This window comes from Heloderma suspectum, chromosome 6 (assembly GCF_057233095.1).
Source record: "Heloderma suspectum isolate Gila_16-S chromosome 6, 16-S_ref, whole genome shotgun sequence".
Classification (NCBI taxonomy): domain Eukaryota; kingdom Metazoa; phylum Chordata; class Lepidosauria; order Squamata; family Helodermatidae; genus Heloderma; species Heloderma suspectum.
In genome coordinates this window covers 25215027-25240038 of record NC_139463.1, presented here as the reverse complement: position 1 = coordinate 25240038, position 25012 = coordinate 25215027, and the positions used below count along the sequence as shown (strand labels likewise).

Genomic DNA, 25012 nt, shown 5'->3' with positions numbered 1-25012 from the left:
AATCCTATGCATGTTTAGACAAAGAAAAGGCCTACAACTCCCAGTATGCCCTGGGAGTTTTAAGCCTTTTCTCTGTCTAAACATGCATAGGATTATGCCCTTAAAGTACTCTTCTATAGTAGTCAGTTCTACAATGTGCAATTCTCAATAGGATTCTTCTCAGGACAGCAGAGAGAAACATCTTTCTTTCCTGTTTATTATAAAGCAACTGATAAAAAGAAAAGATGCAAAGATCTTGGGAAGCAGAGAGAGGGAAGTTTTAATGAGGTTGCAGGAAACTGGAATTTCAACATCAAGTTTAAACACACGCACACACACACACACTTTTTTTTAGGTCCTCCATAAAAACATTTCTCCTGCATGAATTAAACATCAGGATGGCAGCCCTGTGTCAGGTATAAATGATTCCCCCAGGTGCCGCTTGGGATGTATTGCAAGGCCTGGGCTGAATAAATTACCCAGGCAATACAGAAATAACATTAGGAGTGCTTGTCCAGGGCTCCATGAGTGCCACAATATTCCCAGCATACTTGTATTCAACAGATCTGATCAATTTCACTCTAAGATCTGAGGTAGCAGCAGCTTTTACACGTTAAAAAGAATTGAGATTCAGGTTTTGTTTTTGCCTCCTCATACTCTCTCAGACAGCTGAGAGAAAGACAAGGAACTGGGGATATGACAGTTCTACCAACACCTTTTTCAAGACTTTTAGTAAGCTTCTTAAAAAATAATAATCATAATAAAATAATGCCATGACGCAGGGAGGGGGCCAGGGAGATTTTAAAAGAGCTCTGGGACTGATCGGGCGCAATCGTGGTCCCACTCGTGCTGACTCAGTAGAAAACGTCAGTACATCACTGCCTACCTTTTTCTTTGGGGTAGATCTTAGTTTGTGTAGCAAGCACTCTATGATTTGCTTCTCATTAATACAAAACAGGGTGGGGGAGAATAACTGAGACACATTCCAAGAAGTAGGTAAAGATTTCTGCATTCAAAATTCAGATGAGGAAACTAACAAGGAACGCTATTCCCTGCTACAATAAGATCTCCATTATTCATACCTCTTGTTCTCTGAATCTTTCAATTACCAGAATGATTTAAATGTCTCCCAGGCTGGAGTCAGGTGGCAGTTTGTTTTTTTAAAAGTTGTTGAAAGTGGCATTATAAAGGCAGAGTTGCCACTGGTTTGCACACTCATCCCATCCCACAGGTGGAGCTACATGTCACTATAAACACACGGCTTCCTTTCTCCCTCTGTAATGGGCAGTTAATTCTTCTCTGAGACCTGATGCCATTATGCTGTGTGATTTCTCACCTCTGCTCTATTTCACTGGCTGCTGCAGTGGAGAAACATACGGGTGGGAGGTGGGGGAGGCTTTTTGCAGCCTGAGTCGAAGGAGAAGATGGCATCCCCTCCCATTCTATGTGCAAAAGCCAACTGGACTGGCAAATGGATCTGTCTTCTGAAGGCTGCAGGCTAACCTAGAGGGCTCAGAGCAGGCCACATGGCTCACAGCTCTCTCCTCCAACAGCTTGCTGCCACCTCCCAGCATCTGCTGCCTGAGGCAACCGCCTCACTCTGGCCAATGGTAGGGCTGGCCCTGCATACTGGGCTGGTTCAGACATAATGCTGAACTTTGGCGTGGTGCTATAAAAAGAAGCCTTCCAAGACCCTCAGGTTCATATGCTCCTTCTTCTCCTTATTTATTAGATTTGATTTGTACCCTGCCTTTCTACCCAGAAAATGGCACTCAAAGTGGCTTGCATGCAGCGATTCTCTCTTTCCTCTCCTGGCTTGTCTGCCAATTTAATGACTGATGTGTTCTGATAAATAAAATTACAGAACAATCCTATGCTCCCTGGGAGAGTGTCCCAGAGACCACAGGGTATCGCGGATTCCCCCTCCTGATGCTGTAGTCACTGCGATGATCAAGGGGGAATCCGAGATCGGGCCATTCCTCCTTCCTCTCATAGCCACTGCAGAAAGCACTGCCGTGGCTGCTGTTACGTTACAAGGTCGCAACAGCGATGTTGGAAGAGTTTGGGGAGAGGAAAAAAGGGGTTGAATGGTGGGTGGGGAGAGGAGAGGTGTGGTTAAGATCCTGCAGCCCCTCTGTCACCGTACCCTCTCACCACTCTGAGCTGTAAGTCAGCTCAGAGACCCATTTAGTGGAAATTGCTTTTTTTTTTTTTTAAGGAGGAATGGAAGACAAACTTGCCTCCATCATTCCTCCTGCCCTGCCTGGCTCTTAATTTCTTTGATTAAAGTAGTCTGAGTTAAATGCTGCCTCCCGGCCTATGTAATTCAACTGATCTAGTGATCCCTTTGGGAGCCAGGGTAAGCAGAGGGGTAACGACTCTCGAAAGGACCCCAGCGATTTTACACTTGGGGTTCCAGTCAAGCAGACATTTACAGAGGTAAATATTGCTTCTCTTGACTTGCTAACTAAACTTCCAAAGGAGCACAACAACTCTTTTCAACATAATGCTGTCATATCTGTTGTCAATCCACTGTGTGCCAGACGAGACGGCAAATTTCTGCTAGGGTTCCGCTGTTAAAAGTTGTTCCGATGCTTTAAGATTTATTAATCCTGAGCATCTTTAGGCTAGGTTGGGGTATTTTTTGGGGAGAGCATTTGCATATAAATAATTAGGGCTTGCTGCATTACAATAATTTATGTCTGCTTGGTGATATGGAAACTCGAACCTAGAAAAAACACAGAAGAAATGTGTTTTCCATTGTTATTTGATAGGAAGGCTTTTGTATAAAATAATGCTTTCCTAAAATAATAACAAATAAATAACAGTAAAATAAAGTATGGATTTATTAGCCACTGTCATCTTTTTTTGGGGGGTATATATTTAAATTATTTTCTTCAGGCCCATTTTGGTTGGCATCTGTGTCTTCATCACCCCACGTCCAAATGAACTGTGATGTTCCTCAAACTAGCACACTGAGTGACGCTAGGCATTTGTTTCCTATGCGTTTCATAGCTGCACAGGGGACGATTTTGGGTCCGCTCATGTCGCAGAGGGAAGAGATAACCCCCGCCCCCCAAGCACAGCATTCCCTGTAAGGATTCTCCCCCCCCGCCCCCAATGCACCTGTAATTAGATAAAGAAAAATGCAATACGTATGTAGCTACATATCAAGTGAATATCTAGTTTGGCCCTTGGTTTGCTGGACAAGGGAAAATTTGATCTCGTTGAAATATATCTTACTTGAGCGAGGCAGGTTTAACTTCATTGAATAACTGTATGTGTGTGTAGGGGTGGGGTGGGGTGGGGTGGGGTAGGGGGGAAGTGTGCATAGAATCCTTGTCTAGAATCCCTATTGTACTAGAAGTTCTGAGAGAATGAGGGAGAGGACGGGAATCCCTCATGGGAGTCCTAGAGAACCAGCAGCGCATCACAGTGACACCATGTTTTTCCACTATGGAAGAAGGAATACACATCTTTAGTGTTTTCTTTTGCAATATCTGCAGGCAGGAGACTAGATTGCCATCCAGTCTTCTTTGCACATTTTTCCCAAAAGCGGGGGGGGGGGGGGAATCCTTGTACATCTTGCATTCCAGAATAGCATCTTCTACATCAGTTGTTGCGAACCTGCTACCCTCTGGATGTTTTGAACTACAACTCCCAGCATTCCTGATGATTGGCTATGCTGGCTGGGGGTGATGGGAGCTGATGTCCAAAATATCGAAAGATATCGATAGATAAATTGTATTATGATCACAGATCAGCACCTTACATGTGCATATACAATACTTACACACAACTTACATAATTGTACAGAAACTCAACCCCCCCCAACAACACCCCCCCACATGACCCCAGAGTATCAGCTTGGTGGAATAGTGCTATTTTATTATTTCTGGTGATCCTCCAAAGGTGATCCTCTCTGTGGAGAAACAAGCTTTGTTTTGGAACTGGGCACTTAATATCTCTTTAATCCTTCAGTTCTGTTTTTAAATGTGCTATTGTGTTTTTAGATTTTTACTCTGCTGTTGGTTTTTACTCTGGTTTTATTCTATATTAAACTTTTAGAGGTTTTAGTGTACGTTCTATCGTGTTGCATTTAGGGTTTTAATTTTGTGAAACACCCAGAGAGTTTTGGCTATTGTGAAGTATAGAAATGTAAATCATCGTCAACTCTACAAATAGTTCTATACTATATCCTCCCCTACGATAGAATCATTGAATCATGGAATAGCAGGGTTGGAAGGGGCCTACAAGACCATCAGGTCCAACCCCCAGGATAGATTCAAAGCTGCAAAGTCTGTTAGGGCACAATCCTATGCATTTTTCAACAGAAACAGGGTCATGTTGTGAGTTGTAGGCCTTTCATCTGTCTAAGTGTGCATGGGATTGTGCCTTTAGTCATCAAAGACTTGCTTCCATTTTTAACATCTCAAAATAGACAAGTACCTTGGTGATCTCCCTACCCTACCCTTCCACCCTCTTGCGTGGCTTGTCTTACCTGTGTGTTCTGTATCTGAATGGCTCCCTGTGGGATTGCTTGGGCTACCACCTGGCCCTGAGACGTTACCATAGTTACAGGCTGGTAAAGGGCTCCACCTGGCAAAGAGACAGGATGTCACAGCAGAGTTTTAGGAAGATAGCTGAAATCTATTGGCAGCAAAAAGAAAGAAAGAAATGTTTCAACTAGCCTCATGTTTTTGAATTGCAGTGAGGGAAGCCTGTACTGGGGGAAAAAAATCTACATCATCACCTTTGGCTAAAAGATCCCACGTGCGTCCTAATAGAATAAGGCCAGCCAGAAAATATTGGATCTATATCTATGTCTACCATTTAACGTAACTAAATTTCTAGAGAGACATGCAAACAATAAACAGCTATCATTATCATCATTATTATTTTCCTAAATCCAAAAGATCTTTCTGGCAGAACTGCCCCTAAGAAGGCATTCAAAGGGCAAGGGGAGATGTAGCACAGGCACCATTTATCTTGGTGTTGGCAGCAGGTTTAGAAATGGCTCATAAATGGAAGATTAAGAACAAAACTACACATCACGCTACATCGCGTCGCTGAGGCTTTTTATTTTTTTGGCTCTAGTCACGACAGTCTAGTGTAAGTGCACATGGCCTTGATCAGGATTGGGACCACCATGCTCCAGGAGGGAAGTGTTAAATCTCCCTCCACACTTTCTTGGAACCCTCCCAACATGGAGGAGGGGGTGTTAAAAAAGAAGTCTCCATTGGCATCCATGTGGTGGTCCTGATCCGAATTGGGGCTGTGCAAGCTTAAGCTAGAATATTCTTTTTTAAAGAATCCATTCTCAGCTACAGGCTATGCAATTCGCATAATGTGTAGGTTGGCTCTGACATGCTTGTTTGGTGGGACCCAAGGGCATGGGATATAGCCTTGATGGAGAAATTGACTGAACAAATGCATGCATCTGATGGACAAGCATGATTGGACTTATCGGCGCTGGCTCCAGGTTTTTGAGGGCCTGTGGGCAAGGCACCCTCAGTGGGCCCCCTCTCTCCATGACTCTACCTCCTCACCATCATTGCCACCAGCTGCTCTTCCTCTTCATCCCCTTCCTCATCGTTGCTACCACTGGCTTGCTTGGCAGGCAGAGAGCCAGGGACCAAGCAGGCAGTGGCATCAACTGCTCCTTCTTCTCACTGCCACCAGTGTCTGGGCCAGAGTGAGAGGCAGGTGAACAAGCAGGCTGCAATGGTGAAGAGGAGGAAAAAGTCCAGGGGGTTGTTGTCAGTGGGCCCCTGCTGGGATGTGGGGCTTTGGCAAGTGCCTACTTGCATGCCTACTTGCAATGCCAGCCCTCGGACTCATTTATTGGAAGATGGTTCATATTATATAAACAATAGCCCCATTCAGGTATTCAGCCTGCAAACGCAAGGGTGAAAATTGTGGTGGGGGTGAGAGCATGTAAGCCCCACCCCCGAACATCTCTGCATACCTGGCTTGGTGGGAGAGCCTCATGCATGGAGCATAAAGGCTTTACAAATAGGGATGTTGGAGAAATCCACAACACAATCAAATAAGTTCGGATTTGTATGAATCTGACCCAAGGATTCCACAGTGGACCGTCTTTTCCTGAGTCACACAGGTTCCGCAGACTTAGGGACTGGCTTTTTTTACTTTCCAGAATTTTACACAAATGTAGATAGAAAAATATGTAAAATAAAAAAAAACAAGCCGAAAATGCACATTTCCCCATAGGCTAAAGCATGAAAATGTGCATTTTGGTGTGCTTTGTGCATTTGGGAGGGGGGAGTCACACATTTTCGCAGCTGCAAACTTTTGCAAATGCAAATTGGCACAAATGCAAATTTGCGCAAATTTGGGAAAGTGGGGAAAAATCCGATTCCATTAATGAGTGGACGATGGAACAAAAGGCACCTGACAATCCATGAAATGCAGACAGAACACATTTTACAAAATTCGTACATCCCTACCTGCAAGGGGTTGTAAGCGCATTGAGCCAACTGCACGTACAACCCCCTGCAGCCTTCCCCAACATGGTGCCCTCCAGATGTGTTGGACTACAACTCCCAGAATGCCCCAGCCAGCAAATGGGAAGGATTGTGGCTCCACGGTAGAAAATGTGCTTCACATGTAGAAGGTCCCTGGTTTGATCCCTGGCATCTCCAGGTGGAGAGGAAAACCTCCTGCCTGAAACTCTGGGGAGCTGCTGCCAGTCTGTATTGACAATACTGGGCTAGATGGACCCATGGTCTGACTCAGTAGAAGGCAGCTTCCTATGTTCCTATGTATGTGCCTAACATATCTGGAGGGTATTAGGTTGGCAAAGGCTACCTTAGTGCTAAACATATGAAGGTTTGTGTTGTAGCCCATGCACCCGGGGACTTTGGGGGGACTTTTATTTCTGACGTGGAACAGGCTGAACACCTGCATCTGACAAATATTCTTCAGTATAGCATTTACCATGTCAACACAGATCTTTTTGGAAGGACTTGTTTCTGTATGACTGTTAATTCTATGGAGATGTATCTTAGTTGATGACAATGTTCCGTTTTGGTTCTAATATACGTATTGCATTTTCTGACCTTCTTTGGATTTATGTCTTTCTTTTGTTTGGCTTACTTAAAGTACTTCTAATTAAAAAATTACAATACAGGTTTTTTTAGAGACGGATGTTAAGGATGAAAACAGACGTTAACAGTTTAAAGGTAAAGGCAGATGTATCATTTTGAGGCTTCAATCCTACATGCGCACAGACACACACACACTTAGGAGTAAGCCGCATTGAACTCAGTGGGACTTACTTCTGAGTAGACATGTATAGGCTTGCACTGTCAGGATGACAGACATGGCCAAAACACCCACCCACTGCAGTCTGAGGCACTTGTTTTCAGGAGGGAAAGGTGTATTCAAATCATTTCCAGCACTGGTTTTCTGGTTCATCTGTCTTCACTTTCAGTTTGGTAAGAATGGGAAAGAAAGAGGCAACATTTTTAGATGAGTAAGAGGGACTCTGCAAACCACCAGAGTCCATGTTCTCCATTGATGGGATAGACAAATTGTGGAGGAAATTCCTGTTCTCCACAACAGAGGCAGGCAACCTTTTAGGGTCTATGGACATAGCTGGCAATTTGAAAAACTGTTCTGGGCAACACCTTCTTGGTGGCTGGACATGCTGCACATCAAGGTGTCAGCTTGCAGCTACCCACCGTCTTCATTTCCTAAAAATGTCTCTGAGCCCCACGTGAAGCATTCATGGGAAACAAAGAGGGCACCATCTGAAGGCCCTGACTGTGCTTTGAAGTGATCCCAGCTGCCAGTAAAAACCTGTGGTAATTTTAAATAAAAAGTTGGATGGATAGGGGGCACCTTGGTGCATTAGGGTGCATTGGTGCCCATGGGCAGCATCTATCCTACCCCTGCCTCACAGTATCTAAAGCTGAATGAGAAGCGGGGAAAAAAAAATCCCTGACTTGGCCTCAGTCACAAAGCTAATGGCCAGATTCTGACCTGTCTTTTTATGCAGGGAAGGTACAGAACAGCCTCTCCCAGCCTAAGACCTTTCAGATGTATTGGACAGCAATACCCATTGTTCCCATGCTATTTGGGAGTGATGGGAGTTGTTCTTCAACACATCTGGAGGGCATTGGAGCAGTATGCAAAGCTGTCATTCCGCAAACTCAAATAGCGCTAGTGGAGCTCTGCTGGGAGTTTCCACTGTGCAAGCGGTTGCCCATTATGCCTGTGCAACTGGTTGCTCAATGTGTCGCACAATACATTGCACAAGAGTTAAGTGCAACGCATTGCACAACAGGTTGCACAACGACTTGCACAAGCATAATGCAAAATGGCTTGTGCAACCATGCTTGCGCAAACATAACGTTAGTTGGATTCTTCTCTTGTGCGTAGTTTAGAAACTAGTTTCCGCTCTGGCAACATCATTTGCTCTAACAGAATGACTCAGTCGGATATTGCCCCAGGTTGGGGAAGCTGGTGCATAATATGAGTACAAAAGTGTTCATTACCATGCGGGGCCTTTATATTCCCCGTAGCTTCAAGTCCTGTCCACGCAGAATTGGGGCTGGTTCCAGAGTGAAGGGGGCATCCCCCCACCACGGACTTATCTCATGCAGCAGCAGGACACTGGGAAGCTGTCCTTTTAATTTCCTCACAGTGCCCCAAGGTACCTGATGTTGTGTTACTCTGGAGCCTCGTGGGAAATTCAAAATGGTGGCTTATAGCCACCCAGCCCACAGTGTGTGTGTGTGTGTGTGTGTGTGTGGTAGAATAGGCTTCAGCACTGGTGGGGTCCCAGCAGTTGCTGGGTGCTAATGCCAGCCTGACCTGAATTGCCATCTGAATGCTGATTTGCTCATTTCTCTCTGTGTAATGCTGAGCTCAGGCGTCCCATCTGGACATGATTCTGAGAAATGTGCTGGTATCCTAAATTAACGCTTATAGGCAATGATGGGAGAGCATGTTCCACTTGCAAGTGGTTTTTCTATAAGACAGTGATTTTGAATGGGGACACAAACAAACCCTTAAAAGTAAAGAAAAAGAAAAGCCCAGCAGTGCATATGTGCTGGATGAGTCAGGCGACTATCATGCAAAACAGTGGCATACGTTGTGTATCTATTTGAGAGAATTGTCTGCGTGGGTTGTGGGTGAGCGGTGGTGGTGTGTGAGAGGAAATGGGTACAGGAAGAGTTAAGAACCCTGCCCCTGCAGCCAATTTTCACAGGTTTCCATCTTGATTATGCACCGTTCAAATCTAGTTATCTAAGGGAGTTAAAAATACCAAGCATGCAAAAGACGCGACTAACATGGTCACTGACGTATGCTCCACGCCTCCCACCTGACACAACTTGTGAGTTGACCGTTGTCATGGAGATGTTCCCCTGCTGCAGTGCTGAGGCAGGTACCACGATTCCTTGGGGGTTGCTGGATACTGCATTCATTGAGTTAGGAGAATTCTGCAGCATATCCTAAAGAGAGCGACAGAGACAGGGAGAGACACACAGAGAGAGAAGGAACTCAGTACACAGCATTTTAGTGCTGAAAGAAATCACAGGACTCTGTAGATGACAACGAGTAAGACAGGCTTCCCCAACAGAGTGTCCTCCAGATGTTTGGACTAAATGTCCCATCATCCCAGACCATTGGTCATGCTGGCTGGGGCTGATAAGAGTTGCAGTCCAAAACATCTGGAGGCTCCCATGCTGGGGAAGGCTGGAATAAGCTGTCTACCCCCCCACAGCTGCATCATCTGTGATGATCATCATTATCCACATATATTTTCCATATGACTTGCCACATCTCCTTTTGAAGTTGAGCATTGTTCCTAGAGCTATGAGATGTGGAGGGGGGCCTGGCTTAGAAAAATACTGCTTCTGATACTTACCGCTACTACAATGAGCAAGGACCCTTAACGTCAACATTCTTACCCCTATTACAACTACCTTCGTAAACAACATTTGCTCGTTTTTACTTGGCATTTCTGGGTTCCTGCCCACCTAGACAGCACGAGCTCGCTGCACATGGTAGGGCCAGTAGGGCTCCATTAAGGACATGAGCATGATCCCAGAACTCCACAAGAAGAACTGTTCCCTGTTCACGAGGCACCATGGCACAGTGATGGAGCACATGTACAAGCGCATATACAAAGGGAGGAGCCATAATGCAGTGGGAGAGCACATGCCTTGAATGCAGAAGAATCCAATCCCTGGCATCTCCAGTTGTTTTTTATTTTAAGGATTTCAGGGAAAGACCTCTGCCCCAGAGACTCTCTGGAGAGCCAATACCTGATAGAATAGACCAGCCTTCCCCAACCTGGTACCCTCCAGATGTTCTGGACTAGAACTTCCAGCATTCCTGACCATTGGACATCCTGCCTGGGGTTGGAGGTTGACGTCTGAAACATCTGGAGGGGAACCAGGTTGGGGAAAGCTGGAATCAGACAATACCAGTCTAGACAGACCAGTGATTTGATTCAGTATAAAGCAGCTTCATATATTTGTCTGTTGCTACAGGTTCGATCCCAAGCATCATCATGCAACCTCTCCAAGCACCTGAAATTCCAGCAACAAAATCATTTCCAGAATGGCCCCCCCCTCCCGGTAGAAAGGCCAGGAAACACATCTGCTGCAAGACCTAGAAGAGCCACTGGTTTGTCAACACTGGATTGGATGGACTCTCAGTCTGATTCTGTATAAGGCTAGTACCTATAACTCCCAAACCTCTTTTGCTGTAGGTTTCTCCTTAGGTCCCTAGAAGGGCTTTTCTAAAATGGTAGTCTGCCATTTTGCACACAGCAGAAGCAGCCCAGTTGTGTGCAGGGTGCTTGAGGAATTCGATCTTTGCAAATTTTAATGCAAACTGTCCTTATGCTAATATGTGGGTTGGAATTTAATTATTCTTTGGATTGTGCACTCTCTAAATTTTGCGACGCCATTCTTGTCTGAAAGAAGGTACTGAAGTATGTTTTTAAAAATGTATACTGTGGATTAGATCCGGGTTTACACTGGATCAATTGCCCGGACACAAGGGGTAGCAGAAACATCCAGAGCATAGGGGAAAAGACTAAACATCACCCCCGTTGTCTCTGCTGGAGCCCTAAGAACTGCGACCAGAATGAGAATGGGGACTTGGGAGAGATCAGCTGCTGTAGGTTATAAAAAACCAGGTTGCTCTTTCCTGCATTTGCCATTTTTGGGGGAAGTGGTTATTGGTTGCATGTTTGTTAATGCCTCAATGCATTGGAAAGGTTGGTGTTTTTGTCTTTGATTTATGTTTTGCTGATTAATATAAATGAATATTGTGCCTTAATGGTTTATATTGCCTAATTTCTAACCAATTTACAATGTTAGCATTAGTGTAATGAATTATTTGGCTTGTTATTGTAACGATGTATTATTGCAATTGATGTATTGATATTCATTCTTTTTCTAGTGCTGCTTTTGTGTTATGAGCCCCGTTGGGCACATTGTGTAGAAAAGTAGCATATAAAGTAAAAGTGATGACTGATGATGATGACTTCCCCGCCCCCTCTTTCCCATGGCAGCCCCTCCACCCTCCTGAACATGCTACACAGAAAGTCAGGAGACCCTGTTGAATGGGGTGAGATGCAGTGGTGTGTTGTGTGGGAAGGGGATCCCACAAGAATCAGGCAGATAGGCTGTCCTCTAGTAAGGCTTTTCTACATGAGGCTTTTAACCTGCAGCTTTACCGGGGCTTCCGCTTCCAGATTCTTTCTGGGATTAAGATCATCTCCTTTACATGTTTTTCTTTTTCCTGGGGTTTTTCTTTTCCTTCCTTTCTATAGTTTTCATTAAATGACCACTAGGTAGCGCTGTGGTATAGCAGAACTGCGCAATTACACCAGAGTCTCATTCCCCCATTTCTAAATAATAGCGCACTATCCTCGATGTGAAAAAAGCCGGGGAAATGGTTGCAAAGGTCAGGGGAGGCCCCGGAGGATGACAATGTCATGTAAAAGATCTGCAAACTACCATGAGTGAGCCATCATGAGTGCACAATAAAAGCCTCGTGTAGAAAGGCTTGTAAAGGCAGATCCTGGATCCAATCCAATAAACTCAGAAATGCATTCGGATTAGATATGTTTATAAATGTGTATGTTGTGAGAAAACACATGCACCCCTCAGTGATTCTGATGCGGATTGCTAGCAGCAGAGATCTATAGGAGGATGACTAGGAGGTCTCCTTTCCACCCGCCCCCGATGATCCTGACACAGATGGCTCTTTCTTTGCTGGAAGGAGCAATCTGTATCAGTGCTTTCTCAGGAGCATTGGGAGAAGGAATTTGGCAGTGGTGGTGGGGGACTTAGGCACCCATATGGGGAGCATCTAAGCCGGGGGGGGGTGCCTTCCCGGCACTAGGTTGAGCACCCCTGTGGCAACTCGATGGCATGGACTTACGAATGAACATATGCAGAACTGACATGGACCGGAACTGAGTTGTCCATCCCTAGTAGTGTGCAGGTTAACAACCTAGCGGAGGCCGGTGGCTCTGATTTCTGTGGGGCTGTGAATCCATTCTGGGGTTCAGTCAGAACCAGCCAAGGGCTACGCAACATGCTCAGCCCTAGCCCCAAAATAGGTTCAGCCCCTCGGATAGCTCTTTTAGAGTTCTGGCCGGTTCTGACTGAATGGATGCACAGCCCCACTGATATCGGAGGCACCAGCCTCCACTGTCACGTCCATCTTTGCCTCCTTATTTATTGCCTTTATAAGTCACATTTTGCCAGGGAGCTCAAGGCAACCCCATGAAGTAGGTTCAGCTTAATAGGGATTGGAAATGGGGTCTCCCAAGTCCTAGTCCAATTCTCTAACCAGTACACTACACTGTCTCTTGACAGTCCACATCCCCCCACCCCCAACATAACCTAGCTTTATGCTGATGTGTTGTCAGGGCCAACCCAAGACAATTTTTATGGCTGAGGTAGAAAAACCAAATTGCAGCCTTATCCCACTAATTATCAGGGGAGCAGAATTCATTTGGACGTTGACACCTGCAAAACCCACTGAAATGAATAGGAGGAATTTTGCCCTATCTACCGCTCATTTCATTAGGAGTTGTGTAGTAGACGTTGCACTAGATTGTGCCCCGTGGCTCAGATTTCCTTTATTTCCCACGCCACTGCCTTTATTTATACCTCAGCCTTTCTGCCTTTGGCAGTCGCCTCATTTTGCCTCATGCCAGCAGGGCCAGTTCTGCAAAGTTGTCTTATTCCTACTTTAAATAGTGAGATCCAACTCATTCCTTTAGCAAACGCGTGGAAAATAAATCCCTTGGATGAATGCATTTACATACAACTGTCCTTTGATTTATCCTGAAATAGTCAACCTGTTGCCTTTGGCTGCCCAGGTCTATCCTGTACTTGATAAAGCTTCATTAGAGATGTTAGTGGCGGACTGGATTCTAGTGAAAAACGCAAATCCAGATGCTACATTTTCCATTTTGAGAGGGGGTGGTCAAGGAAGAGACTAGAGAAATATGCTCAGGAAAAGGAAGAATCCAAGATGGGATGGTAGCTTCAGTTTAATTCCTTAAACCTGGCTCTTTTTTACACCATTAAGTGTCCCTTATTTATCAGGAGGGCAAGTCTGTATTGGCAACTGTGAGTTACTTAGGGATGTATGAGAATTTTGTTTTTGCTTGCAAAACATGTGAACATGCCCTGTTCGAAACTGCAAACATGAGTGCGAGCACATGTCCACCGAATATATTCGCAAATTGTCAAACATGTGCTCACATTCATCTTGTTCCTGATTCCAAGTTCGATTTGCGCAAATTTCCTAATTTGTGCAAATTCCCTTAGTAGACTGAATCAGCCGCGCTTTAGCCTATGGAGGAAATTTGTGTAAATTAGGAAATTTGTGCCAATTTGGGGAGATTTGTGCCAATTTAAGGAGATTTGCGCAAACCTCCCATTAGATTGCTGCTTGCTTAGTGCAAGTTTCCCATTTGTGCAGAGCAAGCAGTGATCGCAAACGTGAATGGAAAACGGGCATGAGATGAGTAGCAAGATGATGTTTGGAGATTTCTGGCTATCTCTTACATCTCTCCTTCACCCATCTCTACAGTTACTGAAGTAGGAAAAAAATGGTGATTATTCCAGATTAATTAATACGGGGTAAAAGAACACAGCCTTATCTATATCCCGCTAAATAGCACTGGTCCTCCACTTGTCATGCCTACCAAGACAGCACATGGTGGGGCATGTAGGACTCTTTTAAGGAAGTAAGCATGGCCCCAGAACCCCACCCAGGAGAAAGCTTCCCTGTAGGTGGACACCCACACTAGTTTTGACTAGAGATGCCGTTGAACTTTTCCAAGGTTAGGCTTGGAAACTAACTTTGGAGGGTGGGGTGCTGGAAAACCTGCCTTAAAATGAGAGGCAGGCTTTATAGGCTCCAAAATTCTTCACCAGCTTGGATTAAAAATCTCAGCTGGAGAAGAATTCCTGGCTTCCCACCCTTCACATTTGCACAGCTCTTCCACATCCTTCAAACCTGTCCTCACCCCCCCCACCTCCAAATATACTCCCCTTTTCCCTTTTCATACCTTAAATGGCTGGTGGGAGCACCAGCAAAGGCATGCAGGGTTGGGGGTGGGAAGGAAGGAAGGAAGGAAGGAAGGAAGGAAGGAAGGAAGGACAGGACCTCCCTCCTGCATTCCTCCCTCCTGCATCACTGTTGCCCTGCTACTTTTATGGTCCTAAAAATGTTACTGTTAACTGCCCAGAGAATGCCTATTATTGGGTGGTATATAGATGTTATTAATAACTAGATAGATAGATAGATAGATAGATAGATAAATGCATGACATGTTGGAACCCTATGTTGATGGAAAGGCAGAATATAAATGTTTGAGAGAGAGAGAAGGAAGGAAAGGAAGAAAGAAAGAAAAAAAGAAAGAAAAGAAAAGAAAATGAAAGATCGCCCTCCAGATTTGAGTAACAGGAGCCCATGGCCATTGCCATGAAATGGCAATGGCCATGGCAATTTTCATGTCTGGTGGTGAAAAGAAAATCTGATGCTGTAAAGAACAATATTGTTTAGGAACCTGGAATGTCAGATCAATGAATCAAGGTAAGCTGGAGGTGGTCAAACATGAGATGGCAAGATTGAACATCGACATCTTGGGTATCAGCGAACTAAAATGGACAGGCATGGGCGAATTTAATTCAGGTGACCATCATATCTACTACATCATATCCACTAAACCATTCAGGTATGACCTAAATCATATCCCTTATGAATATACAGTGGAGGTGAGGAATAGATTGAAGGGATTAGACCTGATAGACAGAGTGCCTGAGGAACTATGGACGGAGGTCTGTAACATTGTTCAGGAGGCAGCAACTCAATCCATCCCAAAGAAAAAGAAATGCAAGAAAGCCAAGTGGCTGTCTGATGAGGCTTTACAAGTAGCTGAAGAAAGAAGGGAAGCAAAAAGCAAGGGAGAAAGGGGAAGATATATCCAACTGAATACAGAGTTCCAGAGAATAGCAAGGAGAGACAAGAAGGCCTTCTTAAATGAACAATGCAAAGAAATCGAGGAAAACAACAGAATGGGAAAGACTAGAGATCTCTTCAAGAAAATTGGAGATCTCAAGGGAACGTTTTGTGCAAAGACGGGCATGATAAAGGACAAAGAAGGCAGGGACCTAACAGAAGCAGATGAGATTAAGAAGAGGTGGCAAGAATACACAGAAGAACTATACAGGAAAGATCTTAATGTCACTGATAGCCATGATAGTGCGGTCACTGTACTTGAGCCCAACATCCTAGAGAGTGAAGTCAAGTGGGCCTTAGGAAGCATTAGTAACAACAAAGCTAGCGGAGATGACAGCATTCCAGCTGAGCTATTTAAAATCCTAAAAGATGATGCTGTTAAAGTGCTGCACTCAATATGTCAACAAATCTGGAACACTCAACAGTGGCCACAAGACTGGAAAAGGTCAGTTTACATTCCAATTCCAAAGAAGGGCAACGCCAAAGAGTATTCAAACTAACGCACAATTGCGCTCATTTCACATGCCAGCAAGGTGATGCTCAAAATCCTACAAGCTAGGCTTCAGCAGTATGCGAACCGAGAACTACCGGAAGTACAAGATGGGTTTCGAAGAGGCAGAGGAACTAGAGATCAAATTGCCAACATTCGCTGCATCATGGAGAAAGCAAGAGAATTCCAGAAAAACGTCTGTTTCTGCTTCATTGACTACGCTAAAGCCTTTGATTGTGTGGATCACAACGAACTGTGGCAAATTCTTAAAGTGATGGGAGTACCAGACCACCTTACCTGTCTCCTGAGAAACCTGTACGAGGGTCAAGAAGCAACAGTCAGAACCAGACATGGAACAACCGATTGGTTCAAAATTGGGAAAGGAGTATGACAAGGCTGTATATTGTCACCCTGCTTATTTAACTTATATGCAGAGTACATAATGAGAAACGCTGGGTTGGATGAATCAGAGGTCGGAATTAAGATTGCCAGGAGAATTATCGACAACTTCTGATATGCAGATGATACCACCCTAATGGCAGAAAGCGAAGAGGATCTAAAGAGCCTCTTGTTGAGGGTGAAAGAAGAGAGTGCAAAAGCTGGTTTGAAACTCAACATTAAAAAAAATAAGATCATGGCATCTGGCCCCATCACTTCCTGGCATAGAGAAGGGGAAGAAATGGAAGCAGTGACAGATTTTATTTTCTTGGGCTCCAAGATCACCGCAGACGGTGACTGTAGCCATGAAATTAAAAGACGCTCGCTTGCTCCTTGGGAGGAAAGCTATGGCAAACCTAGACAGCATAGTAAGAAGCAGAGACATCTCCTTGCCGACAAAGGTCTGTCTAATCAAAGCTATGGTTTTCCCAGTAGTAATGTATGGCTGTGAGAGCTGGACTATAAGGAAGGCTGAGCGCCGAAGAATTGATGCTTTCGAACTGTGGTGCTGGAGAAGACTCTTACGAGTCCCCTGGACTGCAAGGAGGTCAAATCAGTCCATCCTAAAGGAAATCAACCCTGAGTGCTCATTGGAAGGACAGATACTGAAACTGAAGCTCAAATATTTTGGCCACCTAATGCGAAGAGAAAACTCTCTGGAAAAGACCCTGATGCTGGGAAAGACTGAAGGCAAAAGGAGAAGGGGACGGCAGAGGATGAGATGGCTAGATAGCATCACTGATGCAATGAATATGAACTTGAGCACAGTCCGGGAGAGAGCGCAGGACAGGAAGGCCTGGCGTGCTATGGTCCATGGGGTCACGAAGAGTTGGACATGACTGAACGACTGAACAAGAACAACAAATGGCCATTGCAGCCTTGCTGAAAGGATGGCTTTGTGGCACGTTATCAAGCAGGCGCTCTGTTGCTTAGAAAACGTATTTCCTAGGATTTCCACTGAGCTCTCACAATATGGCACTGGTGACTCAGCCTTTAGACTTGCTCAGTGCATCGTGCACGCCATCTGCTCCTCTTGGCTGCTTTTGGCCTTGCAGGCAAGACACCCCTCTTGCCGAGGCAAGCTAAACATACAGTGAGAAATTCTCTTCCCCGAGCTGGCGGCACTATCGGTATACAGCTTGCGGTGTTGGGAAAGCCCCAAAGCAAATGATGCAGAATAGAATTATTCAATTATTAAAGAAGACATTCTTGTCATTGTTTGGTATAAGAGGTCAGCATTTAATTAACACTTTTTCGTTGCTGATTAAATATTTGTCTTATCTGAGTAAACCCATACGGCATGACATTACTTTCTCAACGTCGTTGCTTGGCACACAGTAAACAACCTTCCAGCACCCAGAAAAAACATGAACGCCTGAGCACACAAGCCAGCACAAACACATTTTGGACAGATTTTTAATTTCTTTTTCCTCCTTAATGTCCATGAATATGTCATAGACCTGAGATCCTGAACATAACTATCACCCTGGCTTGCTAGTCTGGAGTCCCAGCATTTGACCTGTGTTGCTTGGCTGGTTGTCACAAATTATATCTCAGGGCCATTTCGCCTGATCCAGACCCATCACATTTTGCAGATTAAGATAGGGACCTACTCATAATTTTGAGTTTCTATTTAATGCTCTCATTAGGGTGCTGTTGCTTGTTTTATAGCAGACACAGGCAGACATAGGAGCTGTGTTGCTTGGCTGGTTCTCATGAATCATATCTCAGGGCCACTTGGCCTGATCCAGACTTGTCACATTTTGCAAATTAAAACAGGGACCTACTCATAATTGCGACTTTCTATTTCGTGCTGTTGTTAGAGTGTTGTTGCTTATTGTATAGCAGACATGGGCAGATTTAAGATTGTGGGATTCCCTACAGCACTTTATTATTTCCTCTATTTCCGAGGTTTAGGTATTTGCTTACGTAGCCAAAACAGCGCCACCTATGCACAGGAGGTTTGGGCAAAGCTTGCAAAAGTACAAAAAATCTTTAGGGGGAAAAACCCTAGGGGGGTGGGGGAGGGACTCCAATGAGGACTGTGTGTGCTCAGTGGCCACAGAATACTGCCTGAATGTTGGGGAAAAAAACCGTGACAGCCACATTTGGGTGATGGGAAATGGAATGAAGTGGCAGAAATCCTGAACAAGAAACCATCTGTGCTGCAATATTTCTTTGCAGGTCCCATTGATTTGTTATATTATCCCAGCCTTCACCAACTTAATACCTTCCAGGTGTGTTGCCCTCCGCTCTTATCATCCCCAGCCAGCATGGACTAGGCATGATGGGAGTTGTAGTCCAACATATCTGGAGGGCACCTGGTTGGGGAAGGCTGTATTATAGAATTCAGATGGAATATTGTAGCTTTGCCACTTCTGAATCCAATAGGAAAATTCTCCCAGCTCTTCCAAATTCCACCATGTTTTCAATACACTTATTTAGAAGTCAAGCATATATGAAGTAGCATAATATCTTCACACATGATATCTGTTTTCTTGCACTATTTCAGTCTCTTTGCATCATGTTGTAACTTTTTTAAAAAATGAAATTGCCTTTCTTCTTGAGTTACTTTAACCTTTCAATGGAAAACCTTCATTCTTAGGACTGTATGAAGAATTAAAACAACAAGGAAACAATGAGGCAGAGCAATGTGAAACAGACACGTGAAATATACATGCAAAATACCTCCAGGGTTTTTACTTCTGATGAGGAATTGGTATTATTGAATGACGTGCAAATGGTGTCCTCTGTAATTTAAATTGGCTGATTCATTTTCTTTCCAGGGAACTCAACTGCTGAATATTTGAGAGACAGAACTCCAAAACTGGAATTTCTTGTGCAGGTTTTTACATACTATTCTAATCTAAATCTTGCAGTGTCATACCTATACTATTTTTACCATAGATTTCAGTGTGAATGCATGTACAGGATGAATGTAAAATTCTGTGAATGAGCACACTAGATAAACATGCTTATTCAAATTTTAATGGAAAGCAAACAAGACTGAAAACTCAGCCATTGAAGACTGGAATGCTTTCATAAAGTCCCATTGTTTCCCATTGGAATGGATTATTATTATTATTATTATTATTATTATTATTAAAATACCTATTAAATCGTTTGTGTGCATGGGTGTGTGAGGAAGAATTAGATGCTTACTGCATATATTAAGCCCATATTTTGCATTTTCAATAATGACAAGGGCTTAGGGCCAAAGCAGACATCATTTGAAAGACATGCCTAGCAGTTATGTCTTTTCTTCATTTTTACTCTAGTGTAAGGACAGGGACCCCTATCCAGATCGGGATCATAGTATGGGGGTAGGTGGGCTTTAGCTTTCCCCCTTCACTTTGGGCCTGATTCTAATTGTTCCCCCCCGCATCTCCAGTTACATATATAATTTTCTGTTACTCCTGATACCCAGTTAACAGCACAGCTATTGATGAGGGTGGAAGCTGAAATGTTTAATTTAAATATATTTTTGAATACTCTGTTGTTAGTCTTTCTATATTTCACCCCCCCCAACATGTACTGGATTTAACTTATGGTTGATTGTTTAAAATTGTTTATAGGTATATGTTTTCTCTGTGTGTGCTGTCTGTTTATATGTTTTTTATTTTAATGGCTTTACGTTTTGTATAATGTATTTTAATGGTTTTAATCTTTTTGTAAACTGCCTGGAGAGCTTTGGCTTTGTTATAGAAATGTAATAATAATAATAATAATAATAATAATAACAACAACAATAACAACAACAACAATAATAATAATTTATATTGCAAAATAGTGATCCAATGCAGGTGCAGGAGTGTGTGTTGGGGGAAAGGGTTAAAGCCCCTTACCCCCTATGCTAGGGTCCTAATCCAGATCAGCCCCCCTGTGTTTACACTAAAGCAGGGGTGGGCAACTTCTGGTGGTCTGGGGGCTGATCCTCCCCGGAACACACCGGGGACCACACCCCTGCCCCTGCTGCCGAATCTGCTGGCAAAATTTGTTGCAGTAGCCAAATAATTGCATGGCAGCAAAAAAGGGGGGGCAGATTTAGCCTTACAGCAAGGCATGTGGGGAGGTAAGTCTGCCACCTCTTGCTGCCGCCGCTCTGCCAAAGTTCTGCTGCTGTGGCAAATTCTGTGTGTTTAACAACTTGCACCTACGCAGTCAGGCATCAGTGCCACTGAGTTCAGTAGGGCTGACTCCTGGGTTATTCTGCATAGGATTGCAGTCATGGTGATTTTGATAAACTGAGTATTAGGCTATGTATTGCTGTCCTTTGTTATGTGTGTGTGTGTGTCCCCACACACATGAGCAGACATTATGAGCTTCTGCTCTTCAAAAGGTACCATCATACCACTGATTGATGGGCAGCCAAAGAAACTGGAATCAATAGTCAGGCAGTCCCCTAAGTTCTTGCTTTGCACCAGCCTCCACACTTCATTTGATTCCCAGCTGATAAGAAAATTATCCCCTTTAAAAAATGCCCTCATGGCTTCCCTAATGTAGAATGATCAGAGCTCCCTTCCGATTCCTCAGCTCCTTGGCAATGAGGCTCCTGCTCCAGCTGGGGCTGATAAGCTGACACCTCCATTCCTTTTAATGTCCTACTGTGAGGCACAATGAGGCCAGGGAATAAGGGAGGGAATTTGGGGGAGAAAGAGTGCCATGCGTTCCAGTGCCTGGCAAACGGGAGACTGTTGCTAGCCAAGAAGAGATGCCACAGTTCCCAACCAGGCTAGCTCTTCATCTTGACTGGGATTCTTCCCAGCAGTAGCAACAATGGGTCTCCGTTGGCCCCAGAAACCTTCAGCTGCATGCCTTCAAAAACCAAGGAACCATGGCAGTGCAAATCTCATCAGATAGTGCATCAAAGGTAGGAGAAAAGAGGGAGCAAGGTGTAGAGTCAACACTCTAAATCCCTGGCCCCAATCGCTAATGGAAATCCACCTTAAATGCTTCCCTCCAGTATTCTAAGCCAGATCTCTTTGGCCTGATATTTGGCATACTACAGAACAGAGACAGCCCCCACTTGATTATCGCAGTTGGGAAGAGAGAGTCCTCTGCACCCTGGAGCCAGAATTGAGCATGGGGTTTAATATTAATTCCTCCTGCCCTTCCTAAGATGACTTATTCATCTCTCTCTCTCTCATTCTCTCTCTCTGTAACACGAATCTGAGTAATTAACAACTTGAGAAAAACATTAGCAAGCTGCCTTCAACAAAGCTGGCAGCCAAGTGGAATTTTTATCCTGCTGTATCATTTTCCAGTGGGGAGCAACCTCACCACGAGCGCAGATGATGACTCTTCTATTTCAAGCTGCTGGGATTAATTCTGAACCATGACGAATTTCACACTCTCGCTTGCTTTCCCTTTCTTTCTTTCTTTTAGAAAAAATTAAAAGTGTACTTGACGCCAAGTTGCTGTGGAAAAAGCACTGGAGTTTTCCAGTGCCCCTGCCTCCCCAACTCCTCCAAGATCCAATCCTTTTCCAGAGTCCCTTACAGACTTGCAGGTTTTGTCTGTGAGTTAAGCTGAAAATGGCCCTGTTGGTTCTAGGGCAAAATCCAAGTGCGGCACATTCATGAACAACCTGCACTTTGCTGATTTCACGCAACCTGTCCCCATAGCATCAAAGCAGCCGAAGGTGACATCATCCTCCCCCTGCCCTGGCCACATTGAGATTAGATTCACAGGTAGAATATTAGAGAAAGAACAAAACATGCTTCTTTTCTCCTCAAAGAGCTGAAAGATGCACTGCGAGCCTGTTTTGTTGGGGTTTTCCTAGAATATCAACAGTGAATCCAGTTGTGTTATATAGCAGTAGTCTATAGCTTTTTCAGAAATGGAACCCCTTTTTAAAATGGAAATGAAACAACATGGAATCTGCTTTAAAAAAATGTTATATCTCTGTCTTTCTCCTTATCTCTTTCCTATACTTGTCTTCTCTCTCTCTCTCTCTCTCTCTCTCTCTTTCTCTCTCCTCTGAAGCAAGTGTGGTGGTACTGGTGGGGAGACTTCAGGTTTACAGGATCTATTTTCCCTGAGATCCACCAACTGGAGCCAAATGAAAAATAGTCACACACTGCATGATCTGCATAGACAAATACAAATCTACTGCATATTACTGTAAGTCAGGAATTCTAAACTGTTTAAACATTACTATCGTTAACCGAAAACTGGAGACTGTTGCTGATATACTGCAAATCACCCAGAGATCTACCACTAGATCCTTTGTTTTCTGCCTTCAGTGTGTGAGCTGGTCTGTTGGGTTGGGTGCTGTTTTTATTCTGTTATTGTTATATGTCAACTGTGTTTTTAATGTATTTGTTTTACTATTGTTTTAACCAAGTTTTTATTTTAATTTTTTATAGTTCCTATGATTTTTAGCTGCCTTGAGCACCATTTTCTTGTTGGGAAGATGGGATATAAACTGAATTAATAATAATAATAATAATAATAATAATAATAATAATAATAATAATAATAGATCCAGATCTATCTTGTGCCCATGCCCTGCTCTAAAAGATGCCAACTCCTAGAAAAGAAAAGGGCAATAAAATGGTAATGGTGCCACTGGTGTAACCCACTTTAGGTGGTGTGTGCCACTTGATTTTTATTTATTTATTTATCTAAATATTTTTATCTTGCCTTTCAGCAAAGACAGGCCACCAGGGCTCTCATGTTACTGCACCAGGAGTAAGGTTGTTCTTATCACAATTCTCAATGAGGAAGTTAGAGTATCTCTGCAGGTCAATAGTATCGTTAACCCACCAAGCTCCAGTGCAAGTCTAGTGAGGCCTGGAATCAGTGATGCGACATGGAAAACGTTCTGCAATAGAACATTTTCCACTGCTATATTTTTCAATGGAAATTTCCCCCATCTTACTTAGACATGCATAGTTTCATTAAATGAATTAAGCTGCAATCCTATCTGGAATGTTCTATAGGTAGAAGGAATGCCTGCAGAATCAGCAAGCCTCTCAAGCACAACTGTTCTTTAAATTCAGCACACACAGAAATGACATATAGTGAAGCAGTCTCACTGGCTAATGCCTTCTTGAGCCTTTCCAAATGTCAAGTCTGGCTCGGACAGGAGGCGTCATTGTAGAGCTTCATCATGAACCCCACAGACAAGGCAATCCCTCAACACATCCTCTAGAAAATCCCCAAAGTTGCAGGGTTGAGAAAGATGACTTAGTTCTGCAATGTAAGTGGCAATGCCCTCTCCAGGTTGCTCCATTAGTTTGTGAAATTTAAATCTCTGCACAATAACAGAAAGATTTGGTGAGAAATGTATCTTCAATAATCCTAAAAGTTCATCAAATGTCTTAGTTTGGGTGAGGCAGGAGCACTGAGGGATCTTGTTATGGCAAATGTCTGTGGCCCACAAACAGTAGAGATGTCAGAGAATTCCATCACGGACTCCAGTGAGGCTGGATTCTTTAGAATCCGGCCCCCTGGAATCCGTGGCGGAATGACCTCCCTTCCGCCACCCCGCAGAATCACCCTAGGACGAACCTTCCGTGGCGGCAGATGTGGCGGTGGCAGCTCTGGCAGGTCTCCCAGCCGGCTGCGGCCAGGCTGCTGCGGCCGCAAATGGCGGCTGTTGTAGTGGCCACCATTTGCATCCTTGCAGTCAGCTATGATAGGCTACATAAGTATTTACATAGCCTATCATGGTAAAGGCAGCCACGCAAATGGCGTAGCGGCCGCCATTTGTGTCCCTGCTCTTTGCCATGATAGGCTGCGTAAATACTTGCGTAGCCTATCATGGCTGACTGCAAGGACGCAAAATGCAGCAGCCTGGCTGTGGCCGGAACTCCGGCTGCGGCTGGCCCTGGCCAGTGGCTCTGTGGAGCCGCCGCGGAGCGGAGCAGAGCTGGCTGGAGAGGATTCCGGGGGGAGGGACCTCCCCCCCACCGCGGATTGCCTGGCATGGAGCAAGGTAAGTGTTTCGTACATCCCTAACAAACAGTTCAGAGCACAGCTGGCTTTTGTTCAGCATTAGCTATTTTATTTGCTACCAGTAGAATGAAAGCCATTCTGCATAAGAATCCCAGGAAACAGGTTGACTAATATCAAACGCTTTGATATGTCCAAGAGCAGCCATTTTGATTGTAATTATCTCTTTTTATAAAAACACAGGCATTGCTCAGGCTCTTAAGTGAGCCTAGCTGACTGCTTACCAGTTAGCTGTGTAAACAGATTCGCAGTCCTTGCTGCCTGTATAGCTCCTATACAATCCTGTCCTATCCGAATCTGGAGACTGATGGGCATCCTATGCAGAGCGCACATAGTGTGTAGGTGATTGTTGCCTCCGCGCTTCTCCCACTCTGCATTTTTGCTAGACAGGTGTTTTTGCCCATTTAGCTAAGGCTCTGCCGAGGAGGAGGGAAGTAGGCTGGGGAGAGCTCGTATCCCCACTTCCCAGTCCCCTCCCCGCCCACAGAATCGCCCCACTTTTGCCTTCTCCAAGGTTGCTTTTGTGGGCTCGGAGAGGCAGCTGGCATGGTTCTCTCTATGCCATCTGCGAAGGGGAAGGGAAGGGGCTGGGGAGCTTGGACTCCTGGGTCCAAG

At 44.4% G+C, this 25012-nt stretch overlaps 1 protein-coding gene across 4 annotated transcripts in view; it reads right to left on the bottom strand.

The window, feature by feature from the left end:
• PKNOX2 (PBX/knotted 1 homeobox 2) overlaps positions 1-25012 on the bottom strand; it is a 531025-nt gene that overhangs the window by 32666 nt on the left and 473347 nt on the right. For all 4 annotated transcript variants that reach the window (XM_084803817.1, XM_084803819.1, XM_084803816.1 and 1 more), the window contains 2 exons: positions 9329-9458; positions 4481-4578 (listed from right to left, as the gene is read on the bottom strand). In XM_084803817.1, the coding sequence (XP_084659943.1) occupies positions 4481-4578; positions 9329-9458 (228 nt within the window). The remainder of the gene's footprint in view (positions 1-4480; positions 4579-9328; positions 9459-25012) is intronic.